Source organism: Myripristis murdjan, chromosome 6, assembly GCF_902150065.1.
Source record: "Myripristis murdjan chromosome 6, fMyrMur1.1, whole genome shotgun sequence".
Classification (NCBI taxonomy): domain Eukaryota; kingdom Metazoa; phylum Chordata; class Actinopteri; order Holocentriformes; family Holocentridae; genus Myripristis; species Myripristis murdjan.
Window position 1 is genome coordinate 14154245 of NC_043985.1, and position 22915 is coordinate 14177159.

The 22915-nt window shown below is 41.9% G+C and overlaps 1 protein-coding gene across 1 annotated transcript in view; it reads right to left on the minus strand.

Moving 5' to 3' along the window:
• nell2a (neural EGFL like 2a) overlaps positions 1-22915 on the minus strand; it is a 71551-nt gene that overhangs the window by 10163 nt on the left and 38473 nt on the right. The window contains exons 13-15 of the mRNA XM_030054184.1: positions 21525-21650; positions 10854-10976; positions 10127-10222 (exon numbers count right to left, since the gene is read on the minus strand). Coding sequence (XP_029910044.1) covers positions 10127-10222; positions 10854-10976; positions 21525-21650 — 345 coding nt within the window. The remainder of the gene's footprint in view (positions 1-10126; positions 10223-10853; positions 10977-21524; positions 21651-22915) is intronic.

Here is a 22915-nt window from a genome sequence, read left to right on the forward strand (position 1 = left end):
TCATTTCAACAATCATCCCTGTCTCCATCCCTGTTTCCTACGGAAATTCACCTAGAACAAATCCAGTATCATAATCAGCGACAGCACTTAAACACATGGAGAAAACAGAACATTCTGAGATTTTCAACAACCATTTAATTATACCAGGGACCAGGGCCACACAAGAGAGGAGCTAAAGCTTGTGATTACACAGTAGGGCAAAACATACCCAGACATTTGGCGTGATTAAATGCATCTGCATAGCCGGTGATGGCCTCTTTATGATTGTGCGTGATGCATGATGCCACGCTCTCATTATGAAAATGGCGGTGTGCCTCGTCTGACCTTCTCCATGACTGCCTGCAATAGGATCCCCCATAGAGCGACAGCCAGACTGGCTCATGGTCTCCAACCGCCTAGGCAGTAATAGGATTAAGATCTATTGGCTAATGAGCCCTCAGCCTTTTAATAGAATTTCACCAGCAGATTAACCATTGATCAAATGTCCCGCAGATTAGGGCCTTATCTATTTAAGAATTACCCGTATTTGTCTGAGTCACCCGCAGGTTTACGTAGGAATAAGTGAGGAGAAGCTATCTCTCTTCCTTTTCACATTTTCCACACAGGCTATCACCACGATACTTTCTGTTAATGTTGCAGTGTGGTTTTCAGTGGGAGACTTTAAAGCGACAACTCAAATTTCACTAATTACACGAGTTGGGCGAGAGCAGAGCACCTCATTTTCTCTCCTTAGGATGGCAATACTGCGTGAAAAGGACACTTGTTTAAAAAGCATGAGGTTACAGCAAATAGTATGACTAGCTCATCTTTGAAAATTAACATAAATTCTCCCCACTTGTGAAGAGAAATATCCAATGCTCTTTGTTGCCTGTGAATTTCAGTGTGATAAAAGCACACAGGTCTTTGAAAGAGAAACGCTGCATGCAGTCCACTGCCAGTAAAAAAAAAAAAAAAAAAAAAAAAAATCAAGCTGAATTTGTTTAAATCATCGGCTTCTCTCCAGAAAGGCTGTCGGAAATTCTTCAAAGTACAAGTGAGCAGTCAGTTACTATTTATAACAAATGCCAGCAGTGAAAGAGGCCTGAAAATATACAAATGAGCTATTTTTAGCCTGTTTTATTCAAATGTTTCATAAGCTTGACCATCTGGCTATAGCAACATAGGGCTGCAACTCTAACAAAACACTTATCTTTATTTTTTTCTTTTATCTGAGCTGAACCTGTCAGCTACAATTATTGCACAAAGCTGCTGAGCTTTTGTCAAATCATCTCTGAAAGCACTGGAGTCTCTAAGGGCAATCTATTGAAGCTCATTATTGTCACACCTTGGACTTTGACTTGACTTGAATGAATGTATGATGCACAGGAAGGATAAAATGCAACTTGCAAAGTGTTTGCCTCTTCTTTTATCATCCTGTGCAAAACATAATGGGCAATCATTTCAATTAAACAGTCAATGACAAAGACTAAAGATAGAGCTGCTGCCTGGGAGCTTCTGTCCTGTTGCATCATGAAGCTTTTTTCTTTTGTTGAAGCTTAGTTCTGCACGGCACACAATCCTCACTTGCTATCACATTTTTCTCTCTCTCTTCTCGGAAAATAAACAACACGATGAGCAAAATGAAAACTGGCTTTCTGTCTCTATCTCTTATAGAGGTCAAAGCCATTGAAGAGCGCTGTTATTCTGGAGTTACCTTGCCAACTGAAAGACATGGAGTCTGACAGAGAAACACACCCAGTGAAAGAGAGGGACGACGAGGAGGGTGGGGTGTATGAGGAGGAAAAAGACGGGGTGCAACAGAGCACAGAGGCAGAGGAAGAGGAGGAGCATGAAGGAGGAGGAGGTAAAGGAAAGGGAGGGGTTTTGATGGGACAAACCGCAGTTATCCCACTCATTATCCTGAGTGACAAGCTGGAAACAAGGGCTCTATTAAGGCAGCTCCCCAGGGATGGAGCGAGGAACAGGCGGATGGTCTTCTTCCTGCACCCCTCTGGGCTGATGCTGGTCTGCGCTCAACACACACTCTGCCTTTCTCCTCTTTTGTTTCACCTCTCCATGTCTTGCTTTTTTTTTTTTTTTTTTTTTTTGCTCAGCCTGTCTATCTGCCTGTCTCTGAGCCGAGGCAAAAACAGGGATGCCCTTGTGCCCTCACCTTTCCTCATCCCTCCAGCTCGCTCTGTCTCTCTTTGAGCTGAAACAGACGCAGTTCAGAGTTTAGTCTATCATTCCCTCTTTGCTGTACTCCCACCCTCCCTTCCACCCTCATCCTCACTTCTCCCTCACTGTCTGACAGTTCCTTGCACCCTTCCCTCCTTCCTTTCTTCCTTCCTTCCTTCCTTCCATGCTTACTTTGACGGACAGTGAGCCCTGAAGGCTGGCATGAAGTCTGCTGCCTTACTTTACTCAGTACTGAACTAGTAACTGCTGCCGCATGTATGTGTTCCATACAATAGCCTAATTCAAGCTGATTTCCATTTCTGTAGACAACTACAAGATAATCCTTGATAGGCTCCAGGGGGAGTTATTCAGAGACACCTCTTAATCCCATTCCCAATATGACTTTTCCTCCTGCTTGTCTACCTCAGTTGCCATTTTGCATCAAGCGGATTTTAACATGTATCGTTCTTGGCAATGTCAGATCACATTTACAACCGGGGTGTGGAAAGGCGGCGCTACCTTGAAGTCAGCTGGGTGTACAAACCTTTTATTGGCATGTACAAGACGTGGTGATAAGGTATGGAATGGATTGTGGATCCCTGCTGTTGAGATGTAAAGTAAAGTGTAATGGAGTGACTGTCAATGAGCCTCAGTCCTCAGTGAGACAGAGCGCACTGAACTGATCGATCAGTCATTATGAACCCCAGGGCAAACTGGGTTGCAAATTAGGTTTCTGAAGATGAAACAGACACAATGAAACACAAATCCATATCTCTGAGCCCTGGCCTTTTAAAATTCTAAGTGGGGAGAGTGGATGAGTAATAACAGCAAATTGGATACAAGCCTTGTTCACGACACGCATACGATGGGTAGCTGCAAGCTCATACAGTTTGCGTCGAGTGTGTCTCAGCTTACCTGTATAATTCCTCCCACTGTTGTAGCTTTACAGTTGTCCAGTGCTCAGGCGAGTTCAGTGCTCTGCAGCAGCTACTGTAGTTTGCAATCCCTGGGAGATGTGTCATTTAGCCAGAAGCAGCAGGTTGCGCTCAGCTAAACGACAGCACTGGCCATTACCAAGGCCTAATTAAGACACACTAATTACGGGTGATGGAGTGAGTGCTTTGTAAGGCCGTCTCTAAATAAATAATGAATACATAATCATTGTGCTTAAACAAGCCGCTTGAGCTTAAACAGTCACAGGCCCCCGGGCCTTGTGGGTAATCGTGGAGTAAAAGAGACAGACAGGAGAGAGAGGGGAGAGCGAGAGAGAGATAGAGAGAGGGTGAAGGAGAGGGAGAGGGAGAGGGAGAGGGTGAAGGAGAGGGAGAGGGAGAGAGAGAGTTGGAGTGATGCATCATGGGAGCTGTCAAGGGGCAAAAAATTATGATGGTTTTAAATATTCAATACCTGTGTCTGAGTGCAGGGTGGGAGGTGCTCAAGGGAGATTTCAACTGTGATGAGGCTGTGATGTTTTTTCTTGCCTGCCATTATATAACCACTATGTTTCATACCACGGCATTCACTATTTACAATGCATACAGAATACACATATTTCTCATGAAACATAATTAGAATTTGCCACATTTTCATATATGGGCATATGTCTATCATATATTACATGTGTCTTCCCTGTTGTTTTCATACATGCACATATATAAGTGACACACAAAGTTCAACCTACACAATATGGGCTATACATATATCACCATACCGACAGATACCCACATATTTGTTTGGTTCATGTATGCCTATAGATGTAACATATATGACAATATTTCTTTTTTATGGGGCACATACTGTATGTTCTTATGACAGATTTCCATATAGGAAGTGCAGCGCAGCACAGCATCAACATGTATTAACATATATTAATTATTTTTTATTCAGTGCAATAGCGCCCAAATTGGATGTTTTTCCTCTTTGTCTACATACATAAGTGACTCCGTCCATCCTGTTTGACTGGGCATACTTAGCCTGTCTGTCTCTTTCCACCTGTATCTGTTTGGTTGACTGTTAGAATATTTGCCTGACCTTCTGTATGCCGTCCTGTCTGATATTTGTCTTCTTCCTGTCTGTCTGTCCTGTCTGTCTGTCCGTTTGTTAGCTGCGACCACCAGCTCACTTTGTCACTCAGTCAGTTGGTCAGTTCACAACATTTTCTCCACCCTTTAAGCGGCCACATTTTTCGCCCTCGGAGGGTGAAATATGCCACAGGGGTCAAGTGTTTGTGAAGTTGTGTGTGTGTGTGTGTGTGTGTGTGTGTGTGTGAAAGAATGCACACGTGGATGCATGTGCATAAGTGGTCACAGTTACTGCGAATTTGCGCTTGTCAGTCTGTCTGTCTGTCTGTCAAGCTACCTAAAGCATGGCCTCGATGTAAATTAGGTCTGAGGGAACAAATTGTTTGTCTGGCCCCATTCTGCTCTCTGTCGTAGTCGATATGCCAGCATGACCTCGGGGCTCCACACTCCTCTCACAGCCTTCAAAGTACCTCATAAAATCACTGGCCATCCTCTCCTCCCCCTCTCCCTCATTCCCTTCCCTTCCTGTCTCTTGCGTTCTCTACTTCTTATTCCTCCTCCCCTCTCTTTAGGTTCCCTATCTTTCTCTCTCCCACTTCTTCTTCTCTCACTTCTAATGTGCTATCATCCAGTTATTAAATATCCTGTCCTTTCTTCTTTCGTCTTTCTCATTCCTTTCCCCCTCTCCTCCCCTCACTTTTCCTCTTCGTTCTTTTTTCTCCTCCGATTAACGTTACATTAGCCTCAAAAAGTCGCGGAACTACAAAGAAACATTTCTGCACCAGAGAAGTAGAAATTTAAACTTACAGTAAAAAGGCTGTGAAAGCCCATTCAGCATTTCATTGAGGGGGAAAAAAAAATATGATTGATGAAAAGGCACAATTTCACTAAACAGTATGCGCCCCTTCTTTTAGATCACTCTGCTTTATGAGAGGAACACTTCTGAAGAAGAAGAGAGCTGGTAAATGATCATGACTTGAGAAAATGAGAGTTTTCCTTGCAATAAAACATCAATTTACAGTGTAGGTGTAATGCACCGGAGCTCTCTGATGGTTCTCGTCAACATATCCCTCCAGGATATTTTGCAGAGTGTGTAGGAGTCACAAATCTAAATTGCATCATTAACGCCGACCATAAAAATCTTTATCTCTTTCTCCTTGTCCTTAAAGAACACCATCGATACAATACGTCCGTCTGTGTGATTCAGTGTGGTTGATTAAAAGTGCTTGTGAAGAAGACATGAATCAGAGAGAGATGTAGACTGCAGATGAAGTGAGAGATAAAAGAGGGAGATGTCCATCTGAAGCACTGGATCAAATGCTCTCCTCCCTTGAAGTGCCTTGTGCCCACACTGTCCTTTAAGAAGCTACCAAGAGGGCAGCTGAAGACAGCACGGATGGCCATTAGTCACAGAACTGACAGCACAGTGACAGGACGCATTAACTGGTAGGCAAGCATCCTAATAAGCTTGGAAGGGCTTTACAACCATGAAAGGAGACAATAATGAGCTGAAAATAACAGAAATTCGAGGGCTACCTCACCATTCATCTCATAGGAACAGCTCAGCAATTTAGTCAATAAACTCGCCATCAAGGGTCAAAAAAGAGAAGGGAATGTTTACAGAGGATATCACCAATTATTTCATGCAGGGACTACAGGCTGGCAAAAATCTTTAAAGCCAAGTGCATTACAGTCCAATTAATTTTGACTAATAAGCCAACTTGATCCTCCATAGTTTACCAAAAGCTTAAAACTGAAGCAAAGGCACACACTCGGAAATCACTCGCAGCATGAACCCAAACTAAATGGAAAATAATACATACATGTGGGCAGATTAATGCCAGTAGGGTTTGTTTCAGTGGTTTTTAATCATGGCAGATCACTTCAGATGTTACCAGGTCAAACAAACTTTCACTTTTAAATGTTTTACACTGACCTTTTGTTTTTCTGAGCTTTGTAGGAGACTCCATATATCTGGCCCTAAGTATTAAGGCTGAATAATATGGTAAATAAAAATAAAATAAAAAAAAATAAAAAAAAATCTTGCAAAAATATTGCAGTTTTTTTTTTTTTTTTTACAGATAATGCCAGTTTTTAATTTTAACAAAAAAAAAGAAAGAAAGAAAGAAAGAAAGAAAATAAAATGGTGATTTTGGTGAGGTCTGTACCAAACCATGTTTTCTTAGGTCTTAAGAGTATGATTTGTAGGTCAGGGCATCTCTATAGCACCACAATACTTTGATTAATAATGATATGTTGCCACTAATTATTCCTTTATGAAAATCAGCTGCTCCTGCAATTTAGATGCTGCACTTGGTCAAATTATGATAATGTTTAGATTAATTGTTCAGCCTTAGTAAGTGCTGTAGACTAAATTAAACCATGATATGCACTTGCAAATTTTTTTTTGACCTATGTCTGAAACAGCCTAATAGCTAGCACATTTTTATGCTGAATTCCTCCAACCCTGAGAATGAAATGAACAACCATTTTACTGAAAAATAAACATAATGTGCCAGCATTTCTCACCCAAGCCATACAAGGAATGGTGGTATCCCGGGGCTACCATGTCGACTGTGCAGCGTGTTTGGGGCGCATATTACATGGCTGGCCCCGAGTCCATTTATATCCATGACTGAAGTGTATGTGCCTCTCCGCAGCTGTATGCTGCATAATTCATTGTTGTGTCAGAGTTCTCCACTAGCTGTTGTCTGTCTGTCAGCGCTGTGTGTCCCCTGTCCCTCCCCATCCATTCCTCCTGAATGATAATGACAAGCATACACACACACACACACACACACAGAAGGAGTCACACACACAGCCCTCGTCACAAACTCACTGTACACAAAGGCAGTCACAGACACAAATAGAAACAGGCATCATATACATACGCGCACATACACACACACACATCCATACATACTCATATGCATACAAACAGTGAGGCACAAACACAAAGGAAAATGTATATTCACTCACAAAGACAAAAACGCAACAGCATGACCCAAAATTGGGCAGCAGGCTGACAATCCGCAAACTGTTAGCACCCTCTCATACGTGCATGCTTATACTTTATGTGTGTGTGTGTGTGTGTGTGTGTGTGTGTGTATCTACACTGCCTTAAAGAACCCTCTCTCCCTCTCCCATGACAGGCCGTCAGTCTGCCTCTGCGGCAATAGAAGTGCTTGAGTCCCTGGGGAGGCCTCTAAAAGCTCACAGGGTTCTGGGGGTGGGGAGCCCAGTCTTAGTGAAAGCTTTTCCATGTTCATCCACCCAGCCTCGCTTCTCCTCCTCCCCCTACTCCTCCTCCCTCTCCTCCTGCACCAGCTCCACCAGCCTCATTCCTCATCCAAATGCAGAGCAAACTCACTAACCCCAACCCTGCATCCATCCATCTCTCTTCGCATCTCCCATTCTTTCAATGCATCTGCCGGTTTTTCCCAACATCTCTGCATCTTCCCCTCCCCCCCTTTTTCCTCTTCACCTCTGTTCCCCTTCTCTCCTTAAATTCTGCCACTCTCCCCGTACATCTCCATCCCTTTTCCCCAAACTACTGCTCTCTCTGTCTCTGTTATTCCCTTTTATTCCCTTCATCCGTCACACCGGCCTGCCCTCCCCATCCTCCCTGAAAGTACCATATCCAGCAGTGCATTATCCTTCACACATCTCTGTGAGCCTCTCCGATAGACACTTGCTTCACTGGGATCTCCTGTCATGCTGTGAGGAGACACAAGAAGGACTTCCTATCACACTGAATGACATGGTGAGGTCTCTTCACAGTGCCACCGGCTTCAGCCCTGCAGCTTGGGGCCCTAATGGTGGTCTTGGACTGTAAAACCACAGTAAAAGGGATGCATGCTTGGGAGCTGTCACAGAGCTGACTGAGGCGAGAGAGGGATGGTGGTAGAGTGTGGGTGGAAGGAGATAGATAGAGATAGAGAGAGAGAGAGAGAGAGAGAGAGAGAGAGAGAGAGACATACACACAGCAACAGCAGCAGCAACTGTGGTGACAAATGTCTTGTCGCCTGAGGCATGAGGAGCGTGTGAGGGATTCTGCGTGCATTGTGCGCACTTGTTTACATGCGCGTCCTCGAACCTCAACGGTGTGAATTCTAATCAACCTTGGTGATGAGTGGAGAAGAGCCTGAAAATAGACTGAGCCCTGAGCCACCAATCACCACTGTTTCACCCCGTCTCATTGTGTGTGATTAAGAAATACATGGTTGCGCTTTAATGTGGAGATTGTTTGTTTGCAACCAATTGGGTTTCAGGCACTAAACAGTGGCGTCAAATGGGGGAAAAAAAAACATTTTACAGTTGAAGAGTTTCATTCCAAAATGAGATATACATTATTAAAAGAAGAAGAAGAGGAAAAAAGATAACAGCTACTCTGAGAATAGGATTGTTGGCATGAAAGTGGGAAAAAAAATATGAGCTACTGCAAAACAAAAAAAAAAAGTTTGCACTGCAAAATAGTAAAAATTCGCAGGATGCAATTATTTCTGTTTTTGAAATACTGAGTAAAGAAACTATAATGAATGAAAGCGCCTTGCAAGAAACGCATGATTTACTATTGTTAGATTTGCCCTTGGACTGCTTTTGAGGTGTGGAATACTCTCAAAAGAGAGAAAAGAGAGAGAATGTGTGTATGTGTGGGTGGTCTAAAACACTATAGAAGGTAATGAAATGTGTGATTGCCTGGACCATGCCATTACGAGGGGACAAAGTCCTCAGAACCATCTCTACTGCAAAATGGGTAGGAGGATAAGTCATTATGGTTAGGTGTGTTAACACATTCTCTCTCTCAGAATCAAACACACACACACACACAAACACACACACACACACACTCCTTCCTCAGCATCTCAGAGCGGCGCTATGAGGAAATTCATTTACTTTAAGACGGGCAGTAAAAAGGACGCCTCGTAAAAAAGGTCCTTTATGGGCAATCAATACCTGAACCAATGAGAAAGTAGACAGGCTGTGTTTCCTCGCCTCACACACTAGCACAGACGCTGGGAGACATGTGGGAACTGTCACAACTTGACGTTCTATTAGCTCGGTCACTTGTCTCCTGAAGGACAATCTCTGAAAGGCTGAAATGCATTATGAGCGAGGTGCAGCTGCTTTAGATTAGGCGTAAACTGTATCAACCATAACCTGTAGGATTATAGAGGTGTTCTACACCGCGGAGGAAAACACGCTGAATAGAATAATGAATAAAAATGACTCCACAGCCCTGACTCTTATCACAGCCGTGTGTTTGACATATTTCCATGCATGAGCGCAAGTTGTGATATGTGTTCTGCTGCGACACAAGCTGACAGATAGGCTTAATACTTGGTTAAGCTATCAGGGCCCTATCGTAAATTGTACATCAGGAGCTTATGCCGTTGTAATTTGGATGTGGGATAAAGCCTATAAGGAGGAATGCCATGCTGATTAATACAGGCTGTGATACGGGGTAATTCCCATACTGCTGCAACTGCAGTTCAAATCTTCCACTGGGCCACGGGAAGAGGTACAAGCTCATTACTCACCACGGAGCACAGACCCACACAGACAGACACGCACGCGCACACACGCACGCTGTATACAGCAGCTGGGGAGTGCTGCAAACATCTCAACAATTTTATGTCAGCTGTTTTGTCCAGGTCAGAGCAAAGACAGCTCCACAAAGTAAGAGTAATCACTGCATTTTCAACAAGAGCCCAGATATGCCGAGATAACTAAAACAACAACTTTGATCTAATGCACCTTCCGACAATAATCTCCCCTACGCTTTCCTTTTGTCCTTTTCCTGTTCAATCTGAGGAACGGGAAACACTTCACAAGGTGATACCTATCTTTCCTGCTCCTCATTGCAATGCATTGAGTCCAAAGTCTCCTTTGAGTTATTTTGAGGCGGTGAGGAGAGATGAAGGAGTGGAACTGAAGTGAACTCTTACCTGTCTCACATCTCCTCCCAGTGAATCCTTGTTGGCAAACACAGTTATTTGGTGAGACACAGGTTCCCCCGTTCTGGCATAATCCGTCACACATAGCTAGAGGTAGCCCAGGGAAAAAGAGCCATTACTCACCAAGATTAACGAGCATTAACTATGTAATTAGACCAGCAGCAGCATATGTATTTGCATACAGAATAAGAGCTAATTTGGTGATGTGATTCATTACAGCCTCTCACGACATTCCTTAGCATGATTAATGTATCTCACTGAGGTTAATTCAAAAATGTTCATTATTCGTGGATGGACTGTTAGTTAATGTATCCCCAAAATACAGAGAGGTCATGGGAGCTGGCAGAATGGAACAGAAATGAATGAAATTTCTGCACAAATTACTTTTTGTTAGCTCAATAGCAAGAATGGGAGTGGGAGAACTGAAAACAAAAAAAGCTCTGTCCTTTCCGCCTCTGTAACAGGAACAAAGATGATTCCTCACATCTTTTTGAATAAGTTTTAACTAAACAGGCTCATCACAAAGCGCTTTGAAAGGCAACAAAGCATATAAATACAGATTATAAAAACAAAAGCAAACACACAAAAGGCTTAGATGCCAGGGGAGGTGGGTTTTTTTCCCTTGAAATTGATTCAATATATTTTATTCTGTAATTAATACACCTAATAAATCCTAGTCACATTATTACCACAAAACTAAATATCTGGCAGTGCTTACCTTTGCAGACAGTCCCATTGCCTGTATAGCCGGGCTTACAGGAGCAGCTGTGGCCCCCGACCATGTTGAAACACAAGGCGTTCTCATCACAGTTGTGGAGTCCGCTGAGGCACTCGTCATGCTCTGAAAACAGGAGAGCACAACACCTCAGAACCACAAACCTGACGAGATGGATCCTGACAAGTTCTTCACTTTCATATACAGCATTTGTTTTATTAAAATGTGAAACAAAATTATGGACAAATTGCCAGTCCGTTAGATGAGATGATTCCTCTTGTTTCTACTTTCTAGTGCAGTTCCACCCAGGGACGTTTCATCCACTAGGGGTGTACCATTTTTTTCTTCTCACCATCAGTGATGCAAAGAAGAAAAAATAGAATTTACTTTTCTACCAAATAGATCAGTTCTGATTGAATCATTTGTGTGAAATTGGAGACACTTCTGGAATCAGTCTTACCTTAACCAACATGGCTAAGGTAACGCACCCTAACAGAGCTAAGGCTCAACTTCAAAGTCTTTCAGAGGAAGACTCTTTGCTGAAAAGTGAAATATTAAGATGATGGAGACTGAACATCAACACCAGCGTCACTGAGACATTTGAATTCTATAGGGAACAAGTGGAAAAACTAATGTAGGACAAAGGATTCAGTTGCTGTTTGTATCCCCAGATGGGTTTAATTATTTTAGCCCACAGCAGTAATTTTCACACATCAATAATTTGCACTTGGACTAGGTGGATTGTTTAGATTTACCAGCCTGGTTTATTGCTGTGCTTTGCTGTTTTTGCATTGGAGGAACAATAAGTCCTGTCATGGCCCATTTCTTGTTAATGTAGACTAGGTTGCAAGGCCTGACTGTTGGACCTTGTCGCTAAAAATGTGCAAAAAATCTGCAAAACATGTTTTTGAAATATTTTTTGGCATGGCATTGTGCTTGACTTCCATTATCCTATTTTGGAGATTTGATACATTCAACAGCACTGCTGCATTGACTGTGATTTTGAACAAGCTGGTTGTGTTCAGCGGTGTTAAGATAGCCTAAAATAACAGTACAAGAGTATGTAAACAAATTAGAAAATACACGCCTGATGTTGTGTTTATTTGCATATGAAAATATATATTATTTAACACACTCGTATGATGTTTAATCCATGTTGCTACAAGTTGCCATTATATCAAAGTGGCAGATGACAATACGCCATTGGTTTCTCCCACAGTTCAAATGTCATTATCTTCAGAAAGGTCACCCAACAAGTATCAATAAAACGACACACGACACTACTATGAAAATTATTTGAACATGATTATTTGCATGGTAAATAAGTGAGATGACCTTATCTCACGAGCAAATTTTTTCACTTGTAAGACTAAAGACTCAGTAGTAGATTGAATTGCTTGTTATCCATCCACATCTGAATAATAAAACACTGTTTCAAATGTTTCACTGTAATTTGTTGTGCTTCTCTGGCAAAATATGAAATATTGAACACTCAGTGATGAATTTTCCATTCATTAATCCCCGCTGCAGCTAAACTGCTTAATCTGCACATATAATGATGCAGCCGCTTGTGCTCACATTGTATTTTATTTTCATTTCATATATTTATGTGGTTTTATTTTAAATCCCAACAGCAAATCCTTTTTAATATGATTTGAAAATGCTAATTTGCTGCTGACGTAAGGCTTAAACTTCACAGAAGAATTCTTGGGCGTTCAGTCCTGTGTCTTCCCACACATCGGAACAGGCGCTTTAATGCACGACCTTCATCTGGCCTCTCAACACAAACACTGATCTTTATCCCTGTGAAAGACACAAAGAAGAATACTCCCTGGTCTATTTTGGAGCTCCACATAAATATTGCTTTCTGATAAGTACTTGCTTACCAAGCACTCCTTTGGCTGATATACAGGGAACTTTCTGGACTGTTTTAACCTTCTGAAATCTTCTGTGCCTTATTATTCATACGAGCCAAATTCCAGTTTTCAGTCACGACTCCAGTCACAAACCCATAAGAATGTAAAGCAGAAACCAAGAATAAAAGATCCACCTTCTGGCGAAAATGTTTCCTCACTATTTGTAAAACTCTGCTTTTAGTCATTTAACCAGACAAGTTTTCCCTTTTGTAGAGCGAAAAGAACTTGGCTGTGATTCCGGTATTCAGCGGGTGCTGAAAAGAACAAGTAGTTGACTAAATCCCTTAAAAGGTTAAGACTCTCAGAAAATGAAAACACTATGACTTCGCTGCTAATCTGGGGGCAGCAGTTTGGCCTGCTTCTTGTTGTTTTAGTGGATTTCTGGGCCACACTGCACCTAGCAGGTGACAGAAAAAAAAATACATTTTTCTCAGCTGCACATTTTATGCACACAGGATGCAGTTTTTAGGAGCCTTCCAACAAAAAAAGATTAAATATATTTGTGCATAATAAATACTAATTCATTCTCAACACATATGATTGTGCACGATGATGAAACTCGACACAAAGATGGCACCCAGAGTGGATCAGAAATCTGGATGCTTGTTGCAGAAGACCTGAGCTGCTTCATCCATCTCCCTGCCATCATCCAATCCATTATGTCTCCTGAACAGACCGTAGGCTCATCCAAATTGAAAGTGACATTGTGATGAGCTCCTCCATCGAGGATATGATGCGTGTGTCTGCACTGTGCGTGCGCGCGTGTGTCTGTGTGTGTGTGTGTGTGACAGACTGAAGGGCACTTAGGAGGGCCCACTGCTGCTCTTGTTGCTGCATCACATACACACACCTGCTGATAGGTGGAATTAAAGTCTGTTCATAGGCATATAAAACCTGTAACAGGAGTACAGGAGAGAGGAGAGAGAGAACGAGGTGGTTTGCACAAGGTCGTATCTGTATCTAGCTGCCAGAGCGCAGGGAACAGCCAGCTGTACCTCTGAATTGACAGGGTGGCAGTGCTGGCAGGGTGCTGTGTGTGTGTGTGTGTGTGTGTGTGTGTGTGTGTGTGTGTGTGTGCATGTATCTGAGTGATCACAGGACTTTGTCAAATCTCCGTAACATTGAAATCTTAAATGAAACATTATTCCATTTATGATATTCATATAACCTGATTTGTGCCTGTGCTGCAGGAAGGAGGTGTTGTAGCCTTCTGATTTTAAAACCTGCGTGTGTGTGCGTGTGTGTGTGTGTGTGTGTGTGTGTTTGTGTGGGCAAGGTATATCCTTGCTGCCTGCTGCTGCTCAGGCTGTAGACAGATAAACAATCAATTATGTACAGCCTGTCATCGGGGATCTCACTGTAGCTAGCCGTTTCTTCTCCTGCTTGACTCTCTACACCTTCTGGCAAAACAACATCAACCTCAGCCGGTCGGTCTGACCTCAGTCTGCCTTCCTGAAATCACTTTGGCTGCGGAACCAACTTGCGATTATAAGTGTGAGGAAGATGATCTCATGATATGTCAGGGAAATTCTTTCACTTTAATTCCTCAGGTGACTCTCCCTTTGTCTGCCAGGATGGCTTGGAGAAGAAACGGCAACAAAGAGCCAGTTGTACCACATTAGGTTAGATGAAGCTGATTACTTGGAAGCTACACAGGGATGCTGGCCTCTATTTAGTTAAACCTATAGTTTAAACCTACACCTGCTGTTTCAGAACCTAACAATACTGAAACTAATGTGTTCCTTGAGACATAATGCTATAAAAACCAGTGCCAACTTGCATGGAGGAGCTCTGTTACCATCTTCGGCCCATTTCTCTTCCTTACCAGTAGTTGAGCCAAAATCTGCACCAGACTCTGCTTCAAGGCACTGAAGGTGCTTTGTGAAGTATTTTAACATCAGTAAATTGCGACCATTTAAGCATTTGAAACATTTGCATTATTATTGCAAACAGGATCGGCAGCCTTAACCTGCTTCTGCGCTGCATTTGTGCAACTTGTGTGCCATCGGGTCATTTCGCACAGGAAGTGTTTGGATTGCTTTACAGCACATAAACAGCAAGACAGCTGCTGTTTTCCTAGATCTAAACAAAGTGAAAGTTTTTAGGATTTGTTGCAATGGCAGAAGAAGAAAAATCATTCATTCAACAACAACAAAAAATAATCTTTCAACATATTCATATTCTTCTGTAAGGTGAAAGTGAAAACTTTTGACCAAAGAAGGAAGAGAAGGCAAGAGCATGTGGTTTTCATTTTGAAAAGACACTATGCATTAATAATGAGATAGAGGCTACCAGTTCTCTTTCCACCATGGTCTTATAGTTTTTGATAACTTCACTTTACGTTATCACACTTACTTTGACTATAGCACTGGGCAATACACTGACGTAATGATATCATGATACGAGATTAGATATGATCTTGGATTTTTAATATTGTAATATTGTTATATTACACAAGAGATGTTTTCTTCCTGGTTTTAAAGGCTGCATCACAGTGAAGGAATGTAATTTTCTGTACTTATGAGACTGTTCCGGTGTAGCTGTTCTATTGTTTGGTTCTACCTGTTCTTTTGTGTGTAAATATCTTATGAAAGCACCAATAGTCATCCCTACAATTTTGTTTGAAGATTGGGTAACATTGGAATTTCATGGTAAGTAGGTGATAATTAGCAAGTACTGTGTTTGAAATTTCTTTGAAATTACTCCTAAATTACTTCACCCTTCACCTCAGAAAGTCCATGATGAGTGGCAACCCTGGTATCATATTTATGATTTAACCCTTTGGCGCATAGTGTTCACTACAGTGGACAGCTGTTTAAAAGTCATTTTCTCCTAAATGCAATGGTTTCTATGGTGGAATTGCGTATCAGCTGTTAGAATGCTCTCTGCTGCTCCCCTCCATCGAGGTTTATACAGAGACTGTCAGTTCTTGTTGCTGAAAACATATTAATACTAGTATCATCACATGGTAATACCAGTCCTGCATCCTTAAAGAAGTATGGAGACTCACAAATGTGTTCATGCCCTAAGAAGAGTAAAAACACTTAAGAAAAAAATCTTGACTCAGGTTTTCATAATTCATGCATCAAAGGGTTAATTGATTTGAAATATTCATCTAATGAGTTTGGCGGTACAGTAAAAGTAAAAGTTTCAGTTTTAGATATATATTTTAAGTAAATGTTGATGTAATTAGGCGGTACTTTCAAATACTTTTTAAATACTTTACTTGCTAATTGTCACCTACTTACCATGAAATACACAGCCCTGTGCACCCAATGTTGATACGGTATTTGGTCAAGCATATCATGATATTTTATTTTGTCCATGTAACTCAGGCCTGTTTGACAAGGATGATGTCACAATATTATGTTTAAAAATGCTACATGGAGCACCTTCAATATCCCCAGGAGCCCTAGTCCTACTGGTCATTTGATTCCATTATTCAAGAAGGATATTAAGGTATTGAGGAAAAGGAAGCAAAAACTGTTTGTCCAAATCCCCCGCAGCTGCCAGACCCTTTGACTTTACAGAGTGAAAGTCATCTTTTCTGATCTCTGCTGTTGCTGAACTCGGAGCTCCACCTCTGCTCCCCGTCCATCCCTTCCTCCCTCTATCCACCCAGCCCTCCTTCCGTTTCTCTGCCTCAGGGGCCCGGGTCTGGTTATCACAGGATTAGAACAAGAACACACACCCTGCATACACACCTCAGACTCACGCGCGCATGCCTCACAAACAGCTCACACACACACACGCACCTCAGGACAGCCTCCTTTAATAACATTCAAAGGGAGAGCACAGCCAATCCGCTACCTTTCATGGATTAGCTGCTAATCTCACAGAGAGAGGAGCACCTCGGGCACTTTGGGGAAAAGAAGAAGAGTGGAGGTAAAAAAGGGGGAGAGGAAACTTGACCTTCAAGATCAAGGATAAAGTGCTAGTCAAAGAGAGGGGCAAGAGAAAGTTGGGGATGTTTCTTTTTTAAAAGGTGCCATTGACTAAGAAGCCCGGGCAGTGTCAAGGCATTTGGTTGTACATATTTCATTTAAGCAAGTACATAAAGTCAGCGTGTTCCAGTCTGCCACCAGCTGGGATCTGAACCTGCGACCTTCCACACTGTGGGTGGTCTTGATGTAAAATACAGAGTTCTGTCGGAGCTTGCTGACCCCCTGACAAGCTGAGGAGAAATGTAACCAGGGCTCCATGCTGTTTCATCCAGCCTCAAATCTGTGGATCAGCCCTTTAATCCACAACTCTGCACACAGACATTGAGTCATGCAATAACCTACAGCCACTGTAATCTTCTTCACTAAGCAAGATTGGTACACATACAAAACTCTAACACATGAGGAAATAGGGCTATCAATACCTGCACATTGCTTCCGCTGAGTTTGCAAAGTGTTAATTGGTGAAAGCTATTGAGGATGATAAAGATGTCCATATATCATGAGAATGTACTATATCAATAGGCACTGAAGGGCCAGTTTAATATCTCCTTCCCTGGCTGTAATATTTCTTCTCTGAGATACTAGGAAGAATCAGCATTCCCCTTGGATTCTTTTTAAACAGAGGCAGATGTTCGATTGCTATTAATAAGGAGTGGGATCCTGCAGCTAGCTGCTACCTCTTATGTCTATTGTCGATGATAGCCACCAGGACCATGAGTGAGACTCTAGAAATCAACATGCCGCTGCAAAGATGAGCACCCTGGTGCGTGCTCTAGCATTATCCAACCTGATTTATTTATTTATTTCACTTAAGGGCCGTGAATGTTATTGCTAACATCTAATTTGACTTTAATTCATCTTTCTAATATTAGCTAAGAGGTGAGATGTGGCCATAGCAGTGACTGTGTTCAGTATCAAGCACTGGGAGCACTGATGGTGAGTGTGTGGGAGCTGATAGTCCAATAACTCAGTAGGGACATTACGACAAGTAATTTGACTGTAGCAGGGAAAAAGTCATTACATCAAGCCTCTGCAAAAGGCTTGGTTTAATCATACAAATTGACTTTTATAAGGAGATGCACTGCTGCGTATTCCACTGCTGTGACTTGAAGGCATTTTAATAGGAAACTACGTAAAATATAGTGACACAATTTAATCCACTGGGTTTGGGGGTATTAATCTTCATTGTAAATCTAGGGAATGAGCACACAGTGGAAGAAAGACAAATGAGTAAGACAATAAAACTTGCCCGCAGCTCAGAAGATTAGAGAAAATACAGTGAGTGAAATCACATAAGGTACAGTTGGTCTCTAAAGATAATATGGGAAAGGACTGAGTAAGCAAGGAGTTTTCCCTCACTGAATAAATCACAGGAGCAAAAGAAAAGCGATGAATGTGCATTCGTTACTCCTTAACAAAACCATTCCTCAATCTCAATTTGAACATGTTTACTCCTTTCACAAGACGGTTCTTAAAAGACACAAAGTCACAATTCCTTCACTTTGTTACACTATTTCCTGATTTCCATTGATGAGGGAAAAGAGTCTACAGAAGAAGTCCACAGGGGGCCCAGATGGAGCAGGAAATGGGAGTTTTCACTGGGTGTTCATTGTCTTGCTGAGTCTTGTGGCTTTAATTCAAACTCCAATGGCGTGGCGGGGAGGCTGTAGGCCTAAATCCTCTACTGTGCAGTGTGGCGGCAGCAGCCCCAGCTCTCGGCTGCCACTGAGTTAGTTTGCATTAGTGCAAATTGCTTTTTTAATTACAGATGGGGAGGAAATGCAGCACATTGCCTTCTCCTCTGAGATGATGCGCATAGGGAGCTACTTAGCTCCATGTTTCACAAGCTGCAAACAACTGGTGAGGAACGAAGCAGATCTTCCACTCATAAATGTGGAATGACATTGAGTTATTCCTGATCAAGGGCAGAGACATTACATTACAGAGAGATTAGTCCTACTGACTCAGACCTGAAGTATATGTGGCCCTAAAAGAGACAGAATCACACACTTTATTTGCATTGTCCAATGTTAATATTCAACTCAACTTTGTGTCAGTTGAGTTGAGATTTGAAATGATGCCTAACTTCATATCAACCTGTCCAATTCTCTTCTTACCAACTTTAAATCAGTTGTGTTATGGTTTTTGTTAGATACTAAATTCAAACTAAACTGAATATTAACATTGGAAACTCAAAATAAAGTGTGTTAGAGTCTAAGCTGATACTAAAGCCCTATTCAAATGGGATTAGTTTCCCAAATGATGTTTGAGTTTTAATTACTGAAATTAGTGTGTCTGTAATTTCATGTACCCATTCTGATGAAATAAGAATCTCTATAATATCTCCCCAATACTACAGAGATGGGTGTGGCTACCTGAAACTGTAGGCTACAGTCATCCATCTGTGCAACTTGCAAGATCGTCTCTCTTCACAGATTTTTCCACCACTTTTTTTTTTTTTTTTTTTTTTTTTTTTTCATATTTCACAACAGATTTCCAACAGGTGGTACAACTGGTAGGTGCTGTTAGGCTACTCATTCCAGTGATATTAGTGACAGACTGTTTTGATATGTCCACAACAACAGAGTCACAGTAGTATACAGCGGCATGTGTACATATATTCCTGTGAAAGGCACTTCAGTTGCACTCTAGGAGCACTAGACAATAATTTCATGCTCAAAGAGGGCCTACAGTGTACAATAGTCAAAATGTTTGTAAAAATGTACTTGAGTGTTAATTTCATCCATTTCCATTTAGACAGGATTACATTTATCAGAGGACCTCTGAGTTGAACGAACAACAGTAGGTAATTTGTTGTGTAATAATCATCATGGATGTCCATAAAAAAGAAAAGAAAAACAAAAAACAGACACGGTAGATTAGGATGGGACTAAAATCACTGACAATGCATGTGATACATTAAATTACCTGACATCCTTCTGTAAAACGAATCCTGTCGAAATTGGGCTTTAGTTTAATTGTTATTGATATTAATTGGAATCTGTGCTACAGGTAACATTACAATACAAAATGCAGATTTCCAAGCATATTAATTTGTTCAGTATATCCTGACAATTTATTTTTGATATAGATTTCACTGCTGGAATACTCTTTGTTTTCTGTGTTGTTCCTGGTTGGATCCATGCACAAAAGTTTGCTTCTGTTTATGTAGCTATGATATGTGAACTGGGGATGTATTGTTACACGTTTTTGTTAATTTGGTCAAACGTGTCCCTAAGTGACTGGATCTTTTATGTCTTTGATGCTTTTGCACCTGGATTATATATGCAAATTGAATCCAGGGGTACCAGGGGCTCTCTGTGTCTTGCATGTGGGAATATTTGTAGAAATCTACAATCTACTGCGACCTCAAATGGAAGAAGACAAAGGCTGATATAAACAAGCAGGGCTACTAGCAGAATAACTCACAACACAGAGAAAATAAATATTGTGAACCGTTCATTCAATCTTTTTAGATTGATTTAGTTTAAGCTTTGATCAAGAACAAAGGGGCCTTCCGCCTCCACTTGCAGTCTGTTTCTCAGGTTCTCAGTGACTTTCTTTCTCCTTATCACACACACAAAAACAGACACACACACACACAATGGCTGCGGACACTTTGACACTTCTCAAGAGGCTTGAAGTTAATCTATCTTCCACTTTTTTTTTTTTTTTTTTTTTTTTTTTTTTTCAATTTCAAGTTTTCAAAGGACAAAACTTTCACACAAACTCTGGGAACCCCTTTTAGTGAGCTCAGATTTGCAAATCTGTCAAATCACAAATAATAGTCGAGTCTCACAATATAAATAGAATTTAGAGATGCACAATTATACTTGCTTACAGAACCAACAAGCACAATTATGAAATTTCTCAAACATACAGCCAGGAGAAAGAGATTTGCTTGTAATCTACACAAAGCAACCTCTCTGAAAAACTGATTTGACACTTTATGCAAGTGTGCACTCTCTTTTTTTCTAATGCTATCTGGTGCTGAATCATAAAACAGCAAGACTGGTATTGATTTGTGTGGGGGGGCGTGTGTGCATGTGTGTATGTGTGTGTTTTATATTAATGTGGTGCTGGTAATCAGAGCAAAACCGATAGGGGCAAATCAAAGTCTGACATTCATCCCTTTGCATGTTAAATGAATGGACTGTGCATAATCGTAGGGTAGCAGTGACAGATTCACTGGTGAGTGTTTCCAGCAAGAGAAAAAGTGTGGCACATGAGGGGGAAAAAGGGGAAGGAGTTACAGCACATGGCCAAGGTTTACAGTGCATTTTACAGGTGTTGTAAAGCATTCATATGATAAGTATCTCTATCTGTCGGAACATGACATTCTATTACACAGCTGCCTTACACTGTCTCACTCTGCGCTGACACTGATAATTCACTGTTTGTCTGACTGTCCGCCTGCCTGCCATCCCCTCTCCCTCTCTCTCACTTTTTACATATGCCTATGTGTCTCTGCACCCAACAAATTTACCATCGGACAATCAAAAATCACCCTCTTGTGTAATTCTAACTGCCAATAACCTCTGTGCATAAAATGCTTTAGATGCACCAGTAGCAGAAAGCAGTCTGAGCAAAAAGGCATACCCTCATGAAGAATCTTTGTATGCCTGCATAACCCCACTCATCCCCCATGCCTATATAACAGCAAAAAAATACTCTCTTGTGTATGACTAAAGCTACAAAATCAATCGTCTCTTGATTTTAGAAGCCTCCATGTAAAGTGGCTTTGTGGCTGAAGCGCACAAAGCCGCAATCTAAACAATCTTTGTGTGTGTGAGAGGGCCGGCGGAGGAACTCACCTGTGCAGGAGTAGTCATCGATCCTGATGTATCCCGTGTGGCAGATGCACATGAAGGAGCCAGGGGTGTTAACGCACATGGTGTTCTCCCTGCAGTAGTGCTTCCCTTCAGCGCACTCATCAATATCTGGAGAGATGGGAAAGAGATAAAAAAAAACAGCTGGAAGTCACTTGGATAGCCCTGGAATTTCTCCAGCTGTGGTCATGTAGCAGGTCAAGTCAAATTTACTTGCAGGTTGCCGCAATAAAACAGGTCTATCACAATATGTGTACAGTGCAACAGAGGATAGGACAGAGTATATGTATACATATACTATATTGCCAAACATATTCACTCAGCTATCCAAATCATTGAATTCAGGTGTTCCAATCACTTCCTTGGCCACAGGTGTATAAAATCAAGCACCTAGGCGTGCAGTCCACTTCTACAAACATTTGTGAAAGGATTGGTCGCTTTCATGAGCTCAGTGAATTCCAGCGTGGTACCGTGATAGGATGCCACCTGTGCAATATGTCCAGTCGTGAAATTTCCTTGATACAAACTATTCCACAATCAACTGTTAGTGGTACTGTAACAAAGTGGAAGCGATTGGGAACGACAGCAACTCAGCCATGAAGTGGTAGGCCACGTAAAATCACGGATGCTGAGGCGCATAGTGTGCAGAGGTCGGCAACTTTCTGCAGAGTCAATAGTTTCAGACCTCCAAACGTCATGTGATCATCACCAAGCGCAATGCAAAGCGTCGGATGCAGTGGTGTAAAGCACGCCGCCACTGGACTCTAGAGCAATGGAGACGTGTTCTCTGGAGTGACCAATCACACTTCTCCATCTGACAATCTGATGGATGAGTCTCGGTTTGGTGGTTGCCAGGAGAACGGTACTTGTCTGACTGCACTGTGCCAAGAATCAAGACATTTTGTACAATTTCATGCTCCCAACTTTGTGGGAACAGTTTGGAGCGGGCCCCTTCCTGTTCAAACAGGACTGCACAAAGCAAGGTCCATAAAGACATGGATGAGCAAGTTTGGTGTGGAAGAACTTGACTGGCCTGCACAGAGTCCTGACCCCAACCCGATAGAACACCTTTGGGATGAATTAGAGCGGAGATTGCGAGCCAGGCCTTCTTGTCCAACATCAATGTCTGACCTCACAAATGCACTTCTGGAAGAATGGTCAAAAATTCCCATAAACACACTCCTAAACCTTGGGGAAAGCCTTCCTAGAAGAGTTGAAGTTATAGCTGCAAAGGGTGGGCTGACATCATATTAAAGGCTGAATTATGCTTCCGCGTAGGAAGAGCGTACGGAGGTTGTGCGGAGCTTACGGGGGTTGTGCGACCGCCGCAGAGCCTTGCCGCGCGCCTCCCAAAAATTGTAACTACGCGGACCCTC